This window comes from Ambystoma mexicanum, chromosome 4p (genome assembly GCF_040938575.1).
Source record: "Ambystoma mexicanum isolate Mex_15411 chromosome 4p, UKY_AmexF1_1, whole genome shotgun sequence".
Classification (NCBI taxonomy): Eukaryota; Metazoa; Chordata; class Amphibia; order Caudata; family Ambystomatidae; genus Ambystoma; species Ambystoma mexicanum.
Genome location: NC_090927.1, coordinates 743,831,187 through 743,845,078, shown reverse-complemented (window position 1 = coordinate 743,845,078; position 13,892 = coordinate 743,831,187). Strand labels below are relative to the sequence as shown.

General features: G+C 45.4%; 1 protein-coding gene across 6 annotated transcripts in view; it reads right to left on the bottom strand.

Annotated features, from left to right (window-relative positions):
* TTK (TTK protein kinase) overlaps positions 1–13,892 on the bottom strand; it is a 1,085,566-nt gene that overhangs the window by 803,673 nt on the left and 268,001 nt on the right. For all 6 annotated transcript variants that reach the window (XM_069606303.1, XM_069606306.1, XM_069606304.1 and 3 more), the window contains exons 6-8: positions 7,188–7,296; positions 7,035–7,104; positions 6,866–6,957 (exon numbers count right to left, since the gene is read on the bottom strand). In XM_069606303.1, coding sequence (XP_069462404.1) covers positions 6,866–6,957; positions 7,035–7,104; positions 7,188–7,296 — 271 coding nt within the window. The remainder of the gene's footprint in view (positions 1–6,865; positions 6,958–7,034; positions 7,105–7,187; positions 7,297–13,892) is intronic.

The following is a 13,892-nucleotide window of genomic DNA, read 5'->3' as shown; positions in this document are numbered from 1 at the left end:
CTGGCACTGCAGAAGTCCTGCAGAAAGTTCCAAGACCCAGTTTCAGCCACTGCGACCTGTATGAAAAGAAAGGTGGCCAACAAAGAAGGCAGAAAACACACCATGTACCACGAGGAGAAGTCATTTTAATCATATGGTTCTCAAAGGTGCATATACACAGATATAAAAGTAAATGTCAGAAGCTGGGGTGGCAGAAAGTAATGTACACTCAGGCCCTCCATCCCACCAAACCGTACAACTATCCAGGCAATCATTTCTTTTTTAAACCTGGCATTAAGCCACTGAGTGCCGGAGTTTTAAAGGTTAAGCTAGCAAACGTTTCATATTTGATTAGTATTTGTACTGACTATTGGATTGCCTGACCCATCATAACAAACCCATTTAGGTTAGGCTACGAATAAATAAAGGTTTTACACAATTGCAGTCTTCGCTGAGTGTTTTCCAAATTGAAAGTGCTTAGAGCTATCAAAAGGACTATGAACAGTACAGGGAGGTACCAGATAACAAAACCCTTTGACGGTTCTCATAAACCATGCACGGAATTTGAAACATTCAGAAGGAACGTGGAGACAATGTCCAATATGGTTGAGTGATACCAGGAACATCTAGGTGAATCTGGACGGCTCTCACATGCAAATCTAGGGCAGGCGATACAATGATGTAAAGAGGAGTGAAGGCAGACCCTTACACAGTTGCAAGGAAACCAGAGTAGGCGAGGAGAGCCTGAACAGGCTATCCAAAGAGAAGAACAAGTTACTTCTTACCTTGTAATGTTCTTTCGACGGGATGTTCCTCCGACGTATTCCTCATCTTAGATATCTCCTTCCAGCTCTGCTGGCCTCGGAAAAATTTTTCTCTCTAGAGGGCGCTGCGCGTCGACGTCCTCCGAGTCGATGTCCCTCGACAGCCGCCGTATCGACGTCGACGTCATCCTGCCTATAAAGGCCGCGCGCAGCGTCCGTTGCTCAGTTCCGTTTTGTAGCCCACAATAATACTTTCTGGACTAAACTAATAACCCTGAAGGAGCGTAAGCTGCAACAACAAGGGAAGTAGAACTGCGGGGATGGATGGGAGGGTCGATGAGGAATACGTCGGAGGAACATCCCGTCGAAAGAACGTTACAAGGTAAGAAGTAACTTGTTCTTCGAGGGGATTATGTCCTCCGACGTATTCCTCATCTTAGATAGGCTCCCATAGCAGTATTCTATTATCGGAGGAGGGAGTACTGACTTCACGCTGTCTTCTATTGATGAATAGAATGCAGTACAGCCCTTCCAAACCTAGTCTCTTGATTGGAGGAGGAATCCAAATTGTAAAAACGTGTAAAGGTATGGACAGACGACCATGTAGCGGCCGCACAGATGTCTTTAACCGGCACGCCTCTTTTGAGGGCCGATGAAGCTGCAATACCTCTGGTCGAATGAGCCCTAAGGTTTTGAGGGGGCTCTTTCCCTGCCAGTTTATAACATTCCAGAATGGCTAGAATGATCCATCTGGAACTGGTCTGCTTAGTTATTGGTAACCCCAGCTTGTGACCTGCGTAACCTACATACAGCTGGTCTGCCTGTCTTATCCTGGCTAGTCTACTGATGTAAAAACTTAAAGCCCTCCTAGGGTCTAGCCTGTGTAACCTCTCTTCCTCTTTCCCCGGGTGAGGAGGAGGAGGAGGATAGAAAGATGGTAGGGTAATCTTCTGAGCGATATGGAATTCAGAAACCACCTTTTGGAGGAAATTAGGCTTCACTTGCAGGACAACTTTGTCTTTGTGAAATATTGTGTGAGGGGGTTTACAAGAAAGAGCTTGTAATTCGCTCACCCTTCTAGCAGATGTAAGTGCTATTTATAAAACAGTTTTAAGGGTAAGGAATCTTAACGAACAAGAATGGAGAGGTTCGAAAGGTGTGCCCATCAGGAAAGTTAATACTAAGTTTAAATCCCATAGGGGAACTTGGAATGGTCTTTGGGGGATAAACATTGGTTAACCCCTTTAGAAACTGTATTACCAAGGGTAATTTGAAATAGGATGGTTCTTCCGCAGTACGCTTAAAGATGGATAGCGCTGCGAGATAGCCCTTAATGGTGCCAACTTGAAGGCCTGAATTTGCCAAATATAGTAGGAAGGACAAAACCATTGGTGTACCACATGAAAAAGGGTCGATATTCTGTTCTCTACACCAGCTGCAAAATCTGTTCCAACGGCAGCGGTATAAAGACTTTGTTGCTGGCCTCCTTGCCGAAAGCAACACCTCCATAACATCATCAGGGAGGTCCCAATCCTTGTACCTCAGCCTTTCATAAGCCAAGCGTGAAGGTTGAGGGTTATGATGTCTGGATGGAGAACCTGACCTCCCTTCTGTGAGAGTAGGTTCTCTCTGAGTGGAAGTCGAATTGGAGGGCAGATGGACAAGTCTAGAAGGTCCGAGTACCACGTTCTCCTGGCCCAATCCGGGGCAATTAGGATCATGGTTCGCCGGAATCTTCTCAACCTCCTGATCATTTGAGGAATGACAGGGACCGGTGGGAACGCGTACAGAAGCGGAAACTCCCAGTCCACTATGAACGCGTCTCCCAGAGCTCCTCTCGGGGGAAATTCCCTTGAGCAGAACAGGTCGCATTTCCTGTTTAGGCTGGTGGCGAACAGATCTACCTGAGGGGTTCCCCAAAGGGCGAAGATCTCTTGAAGGACTTCCTGAGCTAGCTCCCACTCGTGGGAGACTGTGTTCTGCCTGCTCAGAGCGTCCGCTGTCAAGTTCTTCTCTCCGGCTAGGTGAACTGCCGATAGAGAGATTCCTTCTTGGATTGCCCAAAACCAGAGCTGCATCGCCTCTCTGCACAGGGGTAGTGATCCTACGCCTCCTCTTTTGTTGAGGTAATGCATGGCCACCGTGTTGTCCGTCATTATCAGGACGTTCTTCCCTTGTACAGCTGGCAGGAACGCCTTCAGCGCAAGTCTGATGGCTCTCAGCTCTAACAGGTTGATATGTAGTCTGGACTCCGATGGAGACCAATGACCGCTGATGGTCAAGTCGTTGGCGTGGGCTCCCCACCCCGTGAGTGAGGCATCCGTGACTACTGTTATCTCCGGCCAGGGTTGCCAAAACTGTTCTCCTTTCAGAATGTTCTCCTGACAGGCCCACCACTGAAGGTCTCGAGACACCCTGCCGGGAACCTGAAGATGATCTGTCATCTCCCTGAGAATTGTGACCACTGAGTCCTCAGTGCCCACTGGAGGGATCTCATTCTCAGGCGAGCCTCTGGCACTAGGAAAATGCAGGATGCCATGAGGCCTAGCAACCTCAAAAAGTCGAAGGCTGGGAGACGTTGGGCATGTTGGAACTTGGTAACCATCTGTAGAATATCTTGAGCCCTCACCCCTGGTGGCGAGGCTTTTCCCAGGGAAGTGTCCAGGATCGCTCCTATGAACTGGAGTCTCCGCGATGGTATCATTTGTGACTTCTTTAAATTGAGGGAGAAGCCCAGTCTGTGAAGGAAGTGGCACACGTGATTTAGCTGGATCTGAGCTTTTTCCGAAGAAACAGCCCTGATCAACCAATCGTCCAGGTAGGGGTAGATGTGAATCCCTTCCCTCCTTAGACTTACAGCCACTACCGACATTAACTTGGTGAAGACCCTCGGGGCGGAGGTCAGCCCAAATGGCAGCACTCGAAATTGATAGTGAGAGTTGCCAATTGCGAACCTCAGGTATTTCCTGTGTTTGAGATGGATAGGCACATGGAAATAAGCGTCCTGAAGGTCCAGAGATACCAACCAGTCCTGGAACTGAAGGGCCTGGAGGATCTGAGAAAGAGTGACCATCTTGAATTTGTCTTTTCTGAGGAATTTGTTCAATTCTCGCAAGTCCAAGATGGGTCTTAGTCCTCCGTCTTTCTTTGGAATGAGAAAGTAAGGGGAGTACCAGCCCTTGTTCCTCTCCGCTACAGGTACCGGTTCTATGGCACCTTTCTCCTGCAAGAGGAGATGATCAGGAGCTTTCTGAGAGCTGATCCCCGGTGGATGACTCTGAGGTATACGTAGGAAAGGCAGGCAGTAACCTTGGGCAACTGTTTCCAATGCCCAAGCATCTGACGTGATAGCCTGCCATACCGCCAGATGTTGAGTCAACCTGCCTCCTACAGGTGTCCTGTGAGGGAAGTCCTCAGAGTGGTTTTGGGGCGGCTGATGCAGATGGTAAAGCGGCACCTGCTGTTGCTGCGGCTTTTGAAGATCTACCCCGTCCACCTCGGGTAGTTCTTCTTTGTCCCCTTTGAGCCGGTCGTCCTCTACCTCTTCCGAATGCGGAGTAGAAACGAAAGGACTTGCCCCTCGCAGAGGTTCCTGTGGGACGAAAGGGAGTCTGACGGATTGCAGCTCCTAGGGATTTTGCTGCTGCTTTTGAAGTTTGCAGTTTCTCTAAACTGTCATCCGCCTTTTTCCCGAACAAAGAAGAGCCATCGAATGGCATGTTCAAGAGCCTGGCTTGAACATCTGGGGCAAAACCAGACTTTCTCAACCAAGCGAATCTGCTGGTTGATGTACTTGCCGCCATTGCTCTGCTGATACTGTCAGCCGAATCAATGCCCGTCTGGAGGGATTCGCACATAGCGTCTTTACCGTCCTGTATAATATTCAGGAACGCATCCCTTTCTTCTCCCTCCGGGATGCAGTCAGCCACTGTAGAAGCACACTCCCAAAGTGTATGGCTGAACCTAGCAAGGGTGCAAGTAGCATTAACAGATTTTAACACCATGCTACATGCTGAAAAGCCTTTCTTTGCCATAGCATCTTATTTTTTATCGTCCCTGACCTGTGGGACGGTAGGTTAAGCCGTCTTGAAATCGGTAGAGAATGCTGCCTGTACCACCAGACTTTCTGGGGATGGGTGTTTAGACAAAAACTCCGGGTCTGTAGAAGATACCCTGTACTTTGTAGACAGTTTTTTATTTACTGCTGGTACGACATCTGGGGTTTCCCAGTTTGTCATGATCTTCCTCTGAAGAGCTTTATGAAAAGGCACCACAGGATCCTCCTGTGGGCCTTTGTCAAGAATATCTGTGAGGTCATCTTGTTGGAAAGATTGTGAAGGTGCAGACCACCCCATGAACTCTGTGATCCTGGCCATTAAGGCTCTATAGGGGGTTTCAGCATGCTCCCCGGGTCTGGCCTAGCAAACTCCACCTCGGGGGAAGTGTCTAACCCACTTGCCTCATGTAAGGAATCATGAAGATCCTTTAACATGCGTTCTTCAGAGGAAAATTCCTCTCTAATTGGGGTTACAGGTCCCTGCAACTCAAATGTGTCTTCCTGTTCAGACAAATCACCCTCTTCCAAAATTGAGGACATAGGTCTCAATTGTTCTGAACTCATAAAGGGAGTAAATCCCATTTCCAAGGCAGAGGGTGCCGAACTTGTCATTATCGGCCTCGAAAACGTCGATGTCGTCGACGTCAAAGGCTTCGAGCGTGGCGTCGAAAACAAAGGCGGAGGCCTCGAAGACCTCGACAGAATTGGAATTCTACTCGACAATCTCGAAGCCATCAACGTCGAGGACCTGGGGATAGTCACTGGGTGTGTCGTAACCGTGACTTTTCTTGGCGTCGACGCCGGTGTCGAAGCTGGCGTCGAGTCGACAGGCCGGTGTGTCGACGGTCCTTTCGACAACGGCGTCGAAGACATCGACCTCGGCGTCGACGGAACCCTCGTCGACAGTGTCGACGGAACCTTCGAGGAAGGTTTGGAGGTCATAGTCCTACTCGAGGGTTCGAGACGCGCTCGAGAGGTTTCCTTCGCCGGGTACTGCGACTCGTGGCGTTTTTGACCTTTGGGTCTTTCGACCAGGGCATCGCTCTCGGCAGTCTTCGAGGTGGTCGAGGCCGCTTTCTCGAAGACGCTCATCATATTTTTGCGGAATTCCTCCCATTCAGCCCGGGAACTATGTTTCGTGGGGCAAGGGATTCTTTTTGGCGAAACAGAGGAAGAGGAAGACGGAGAAGGGGATCTTCGATGTCTCCTCTTCGAGTGCTTCGATCTCGAGGAGTGATGAGACCCACTCCGAGACCTGGAGCGCGAATGGTGACGAGGAGACGCTTCCCCCTACGCTCCTTCAGGGCCTTAGCTGTCATGGACATACAGTCCTCGCATTCCGAACAATGGTGTTCAGCTCCCAAACACCACAGACAAACTCTGTGAGGGTCAGTCAGCGACATCTTTTTCCCACAATCTCGGCATTTTTTGAAACCGGATCGAGGAGTTGTCGGTTCCGACGAGGAAGCCATCGAGTACGGATCGAATGACTCGAGGTAAATAGGATTAATCTGACAAGAACTGAGCAACGGTATTCCGAGGCACTGAGTAAGCGCGGAAAAACGGAACTGAGCAACGGACACTGCGCGTGGCCTTTATAGGCAGGATGACGTCGACACGGCGGCTGTCGAGGGACATCGACTCGGAGGACGTCGACGCGCAGCGCCCTCTAGAGAGAAAACATTTTCCGGGGCCAGCAGAGCTGGAAGGAGATATCTAAGATGAGGAATACGTCGGAGGACACAATCCCTTCGAAAGAGGGAGAGCAGATAACCTAGCAAGTGAAATGAGAAAAGAAACCCAGAAGTAGTTGAAACAATAGAAAGGATGTGAATAAACGAAGAAAGCAAGGAAAGTAGAAGTGACTAAAAATCAAGTGAGTTCCCACCTTGTTCAGAAAGAAGAGACCAGAAAACAGCAGTCCATTTATTTTTGACTACAAAAGTGTAATACTAATGGTGAGGATAAATGCAATATCCTATGACACATTATGTATTTAGAAAACATGATGCCGAGCAAAGACATAGCTACTTATGTTGTGCAATTAAGTAGAAAAAACAGATACCTCAAGTTAATGTTTGGCACATCATTGTTCGTAGTATTTCGTTCAGGAGGAGAAATGCAGCTTTCAAGTGGAACTCTCCCAAACTGATGCATCTGCAAAAGAAAAATCAATTTACTGTATAAATCAAGCTTTCTCCAGTCATAGTAAATTTATTCTTAGAATTCAGTACCTTATTACTTGGTGGTAGAAGGTTGTTTTGGTCAACTACATCAAACGTTTCTAGCGAACTACTCTTCGAACTATGGAAAGAAAAAAATGCCATGAAGTACATTCATTATTGAAAGAATAGAGGACACAAATCTCGACTTATTGCCTTAAATACCTGTTGACATTGACAGAGAGCTCTCCGGAACCAGCACTCTCTTTTCGAACTCTGGAACAGGAAGTGGTACGGTTGTGGCTTGAATCGTGCAAGCTGGACAATGGCTTCACTGAAAAGCAAAGAATGGTTTAAAATAGAAGCGGTTTGCCACAGATTAAGCTTGCACGATTCCTCAAGAACTTCTTAATGACTAATTCAGGAACTGGCCGGAAGATGCCTTGTCGGCCAACAAGTCCAAATCATCTGCATTCTGGTACAAAAGATAAACCGCAGTAGAGGCAAATGCCGATGGGGTATACTGTGCTGCCTAATGTCAGCGGACATTGAACCCCAGTTCCACATCATTGCAACTGTTTCCAGAACATCGTCACTCAAGAAAAGGAATGCCAATTTAATAAATAAAAAAACTTATTTGCTCATCATCAAATAATGAATCATTACTACAATTCGCAAAACATTAGAATATATCTAATCAAGCACCAATTCCAAGAAGACACCGAGCAATCTGCCACAAAATGAACCCAAATGTAATAGCCTACAAGGCCTGACACTCGCAAACCTTGCTGACATTGTCATCACTAGAAAAAGACGTGTTATTCTGGAGCATGAAGAAAATCATGACCAAGACCCAATTTATAATTTCAGCACCAAGGGCCTCCACCAGACAAGGTGGCTTACAGTCCTACATTTTAAAAGCTAAAACCTTAAACTGCTTTAGAAACTCATTGTGCATGCAGTACACCTTCGCCACACAATCAAACACCTACTTTTCTGCAAGATCTGACAGCTGCTGCCAAGCAGCTGCAAGCGTACTTCGACCACCCCCTTTCCAACCTTTTTGATATAGACAAAGAATTGCTGTGGCCATGATGGCTAGCAAGAGGACTTTCACATCTACAACAAAGGAGACCCTCTTCATCCCTCACCCCACTACCTAGTACTCGGTGACCTCACAGCAGTCTTACACCTTTGATCGTAAGGTACTCCATCCATATCTTCCCCAAATGTATCAGCATAGATGGCAAAGTCATGAATGATCTACACCCTTCAACAGCAATACATCTTTCTGCCAGATGGTCCATTAAGGTTCCTGTGAGGGGTGAGAACTGGGTTGGAAAAACACCTCTGTAGCTCTATCCGCAAGGAGGTTCCCTACCTAAGAAACTACAACTAAGAATCAGTCTCAAGTAGTTAGTATCTTAGAAACCGTCTTTGTGTCCAAATCATTGTAAACGGACCCTCACACTAGACACAAACTAAGGGTGCAAGGAAATTTCTGACTTATGTTTAGTGCAAAGAAAATGTTCATAATCAAAACAAAGATACATCGAAAAGTGTTTACTCAAGGAGATATTCTTGGATCCAGAGGATGGTTCCCTTCCCCTGGATTTTTTCTAGGATGGCAAAAGTGTCTTTTAAACTACACTTTGAGGTTTTAACACCGGATTCAGAAAGCTCTTGTTCAAATGAGAAATCCCCCCCCCCAAAAATGGTCTTTCTTTAGCTTTTCTTATAACCTTGAAGGATTGTTTGGTGTACTCCTCTACCAGAAACCCTCTCAAAATGTTTAGAGTTCTTTTATAGGTTCGAATGCCTGGTATACTTGACTGTCAGGACTCCTGTGGACTTCTCTGATCCCCTGGTATACTCCCCTGCCAGGTATATTTCCCCAAATGTCAGCTGCCTGGTGCTTCTTTATTGGTTTTACCATTACTTTCAATATATCACATCAGCATCTACTTTGTTCTGTCCAATGTATTTACTTAGGGTAACATTCCTTTCATCTCTCCCACACATTGACATCTCATGCATGAATAGTTGTTAAAGTTCTGTTAGTGCACTCTCTCTTGTCGGTATTCAAATCTTCTTCCTTTTAAACATTGATTTAACATTAGGGTTTGTCTGTGTTTAAATTGCCTTTGAGTATTGTCCAAAATATCAATCTCACAAAGTTCATTCAATTGCTTGCTTGTCAGTACGCCCGGGGTCCCCAATGGCTCTGGGCCGACTCAACCAAGTAGTTTGTGGTGTCTTTGATTTATGGTGTGCCTCTGTGATTAAGCTTCCGCCCTGGATTGGCTTCTAACATGATGCAGAAGTCTCTTCAGCCTTTCCTGCAGCTCTGTGTTTACTTTCTGGCTTCTTTCTGTGGCCTCGACCAGAGAACACCACTTCCTGACACAACTGTACCATCAGGCGCTCCACTGTGCTTCCTGGGGTCCTTCAGGTATGCCTGCTGCGCCTCTCCTTCCTTCACGCCATGCCGATGTCGAACTCGCTTTCGCGAGCAGCACCGTGAATGTGCCAGTCTTCACTTCCACCGTTTTCTCCCATACTTCAGTTGCCAGGGCACTTTAGTTTGAATGAAACAACTGGTCTGCACGTTAGTCTTTGGCCTTTGCTTAGTTTGCATCAACTCTTTCCTCTTCTTCGTCTCAGTACTTGAGATTTCATGGGTGCTGAAGTCCATAGATGCAATTGGATTTCCGAAATGATGTTAAAAAACTTCACAAAGAAATATAAAACATGCGTGTTGTGAATGTCTGAGTAATACATGGAGTTTTGTCTAGAATGTCATCATGCCATTAGCAGTTTGGGCATCTGAGTTTTCCTTAGGGAAAGGGGAGAACACTGCCTCTCACCCGATGGAATCATCCTTTCTCCCTAGTGGCTGTCCCCTCCCATGTGATCCTCTCTCCTAGTAAGAGCCCCATGGGCAAGGATCAGGATCAATTAACGGCTACCGTCCCATGACCACATGGGAGTAGGGCACCGCCGGGGAATCTGTGATGACTCCAATGGATTCATTGCATTCCCTACTACTGTGTCAATTGCTGAGCTCCCAAAAGTTTCATTCCACACTGTATATTCATCAATTTTTAAATTAAGTTACAACATTGCATAAAGTCATCCACCAGTACACTGGCAACACCATTCTACCTTAAGGTTTTGTAGCCTCCAGGAATGCACTACTACATCCGTCAATGGATTCCAGTGTACATTTGAAGCTCATACCGACTAATTAGAAGTTCTTCTCTTTGAAAAACACAACTGCATATCCAAACCTGGCTCATAGCAATTGAACTCAAGGGTGTCACTTCTCAACTGGCCTAACATGCAAAGTCTCTTTGGCTTTTACAAAGACAGCTACCTACTCCTCTCACTTGACACACTACAACTGTAGCTCATGTAACATCCAAAACATGCTGCATCACCATAAATTTGGAATAACAATCGTTCTGGCATATTCCTTTTGAGAAACAACATCTTTAGTAACAACCATGTCACCGGGAAGACAAACTCTTGTAAACAGGTACAGAATTGTAAAAAATGAGGGCCCACAGATAAACCTATACCCTAAAACTAATATCAGCCTCACCAAATTCAGACTTGCCACCACACCCCTAAATCATAAAATAGCTCAAGCTACCAGCAGTGCATGATCTGTTTCCCGCTCGAACATGCAAGACTCCACCACGATCCTGAAAACATTTGCTTCCACTTCACCCAAACCCTTTACCTCTTCCCATCACAGGTGTAACTGTTCCTCTTCCCCTCCCTCTTGCTCTTCTAAATGATTCAAAAACCGTTCCCAGCAGACCTTACTTGATTAATATTGCTTCCCATTATTGCCCCCCAAAAAGAGCTGCTACTTGAAACAGAGTCTTTACAAATATATGTAAAACAAAGTCCCTAATCATTCAAAGCCGTCGATAACATCTAATCCTGCTAAAGCAAAACAGTTCCAACTCACTTAAAAAAGCACTTTTGTCAAATGAAGTCTGCCAATAATTCCATTCTTACTCTTTACATTGTGTTTGACTAGTCACAAGGAAACACCACGTTTGTTATTTTGCTCAGGGTGAGCAGTTGACTTGTCTAGTACGCGACATAAGTGTCACATGCAGATATCCATTGGTCTTTTGTTAGACACTTCCTTCAGAGGACAATGTATCATTGTCAAAAGGTGACTTATCGCATATTTTGAAGGACGGTTATGAAACAAATGCCTTTTCCCACAATGTTTAAGTTATCCGTGTAATGAAAATCCCTATAGCTTGAGAGATTAATGCTCAACAGTGAGTAGATTCAATATAGAGGATATCTGTGACATGTATCCCTATGAGACAGTAAAAGTTTCAACATCCACATTTTAGTGTTAATGCATATTCCCACTTTGTGGTTTCATAAACATTTTACTTTCTTTCTTGTGGGTTTCCTGTTTTCTTTTCTTTGTTTTTGTGGCCAGAGGAACTTCTATTGAAGTCCTCCTGCCATTGAAAACCTTTATGGGACATATTGCCCAAGTAACACACATGGCTACCCCAGTCAGGGTGCTTTTTGGGCACTGAATTTGGGTCCCATCATCCTACAATTGTAATATAGAGTAGGCCAGTGGCAGCTGTATTTCAGCAATGGCTTTGTGCGGGGTGCAGTCACTTTTACCACATTAGCAGCTTAATGCACCAGTAAGAGCCATTGGTGTACTTACAAATGTTTTTTTAAATCCTACTCCCAGACATTTCTTTTGAGCCATCCCTTTGTGTGGATCTGGAGGATAGCCTAAAACAGCTGGCTGTTCTGCTGACAGAGTAGGCGTAGTGGCATAGCTGGCGTAGTGGAGACTGTTGAAAGGTATCTTCAGAATCCGCATAGGATTTCCCTTTGACATTTTTGGCTCAAATATCTCAAAAGTGGTGATATTGATTGACAAGGTTTTTGCCATGCACCAAGGTTTTTGCAACGCACATAGATTTGAACATTAATTGATGCACTGAGAAAAAATGGGAATCTCGACCAATTCGGAAAAATTCAAGTTTTACGATTTATCTGTCATGCATGCGCACCATGAATTTTCTTTTTTATACAAACACTACACATACGTGTAGAAAATGTACACAAATATACGTATGAAAAGTCCCAAGTGACTGCAATGAGTTTGCAAATGTATATTAGCCATACATGAGATATAAATAGCATACTTTCACAAATATAAATGCCTATGCCCTGTACACATTTAAAAACTCACAAAGTCAAAGCTCACTTTAATGTGAGTTTTCGTATGTATATGAAGCGGTTAGGACATGTACATTTCATATGACTTTACATCAGACACTCATACACTACCTCTAAGCCAGACATTTGAATGCCCTTACCTCATGAGCTCTTAGGCAACAAGCTCGTAGGCCATGATTTTTATGCCACATGAACGTGTAGATGTCCATTTCGTACATGTACATGCTCCAGATATTTTCAACTGGGGCTATTTCACTACCTATTTTATCAAGTTGGGGTTACAACATCTCCTCTCCAACACACCATGTGCCTGGACTGGCCATCACCTTCCCCATCAACAAAGATAAACACACACCAGCGTCCCTTCCCAACGCTCCACCCACTCTCACAAGAAATAGCAAAAATATCAGTCGAGAAACTCATCCCTCTACTCCAACCCATCATCGACTTCACACCTACCATTACCAACCCCACAGAATTAGTAGACCTCTATAACACAACCATTCTTAAGGCCTTAAATACTGTAGCACCACTCAAATTAGAGAAAGCAAAACCACACGCACACCTCAACTCCTGGTTTACTCCTGAACTAAAAACTCTCTGCAAAAACAAAAGACAAGCCGACTCAGCATGGAAACAGTCTCCTTCCGCTAACAATAAAGCCTCCTACTCTCTAGCCTCCACTCTCTATAAGTCAGCACTCATCCAAACAAAAGAAAACATGTACAATGAGAGAGTTTGCAATGCCAGATCCAACACCAAAGAGTTCTTTAACATCCTGAGAGACCTCGAGTCCCCATTCCCCATCCCAGACACATGTACCAAAGACATCTGTTGGTGCACCAACATACAAGAAGCACTCCCTGGCAAAATTGCTATGCTACAAGCCAAATTCACAGACAATCCCATCTCTCCCACACACACATCATGAATGGACGATAACAACCTATTAGAATTCTCCACCATCAGAAAACTCTGAAACCCTCCAAATGCCAAGGTGGCATATGCCCTGCTCCAGTTATCAAAGACATGGCCAAACATCTTGCCCCTTTCATCACATCTCTTATAAACTCATCCTTCACATCCAGCATAGCACCTAACAACCTAAAGGATTCCTGGGTTTTACCACTACTCAAGAAACCCACGCTAGACCCCAGTGTCCCTACCAATTACAGACCTATTACTACTGTGCCCTTCCTCCTAAAAATCCTTGACAGAGATACCTACCTGCAGATCCAGAACCACCTACAGAAAAATAACTTGTTAGGACTAAGACAATCGGGCTTCCGCCACAAACACGGCACAGAGACAGCCTTGATCGATCTCAAGACACAAATGGACAACCTTAAAGACAACGCAAACTAGCCCTTCTTCTCCTCCTCGACCTGTCTGCTGCCTTTGACTTGGTAAATCATGATATTCTCTGCAAACATCTAGCCTCAGCAGCTAAATTCTCCGACAAGGCCAATGCCTGGATTCAGTCCTTCGTGAATAATGTGAATAATAGATCCATGAGGGTCTTTGCTCCCACAGCCTCTGCCGAAACAGTCCCCGTTACATGTGGCTTCCCCAGGGGTCCTGTGTTTCCCACACACTATACAATGTGTTTACGAAACCTTTCTTCAACATTACTGGACCATTTGGGTGTCAACTACACGAATTACGCAGATGACACTCAACTAATCATCC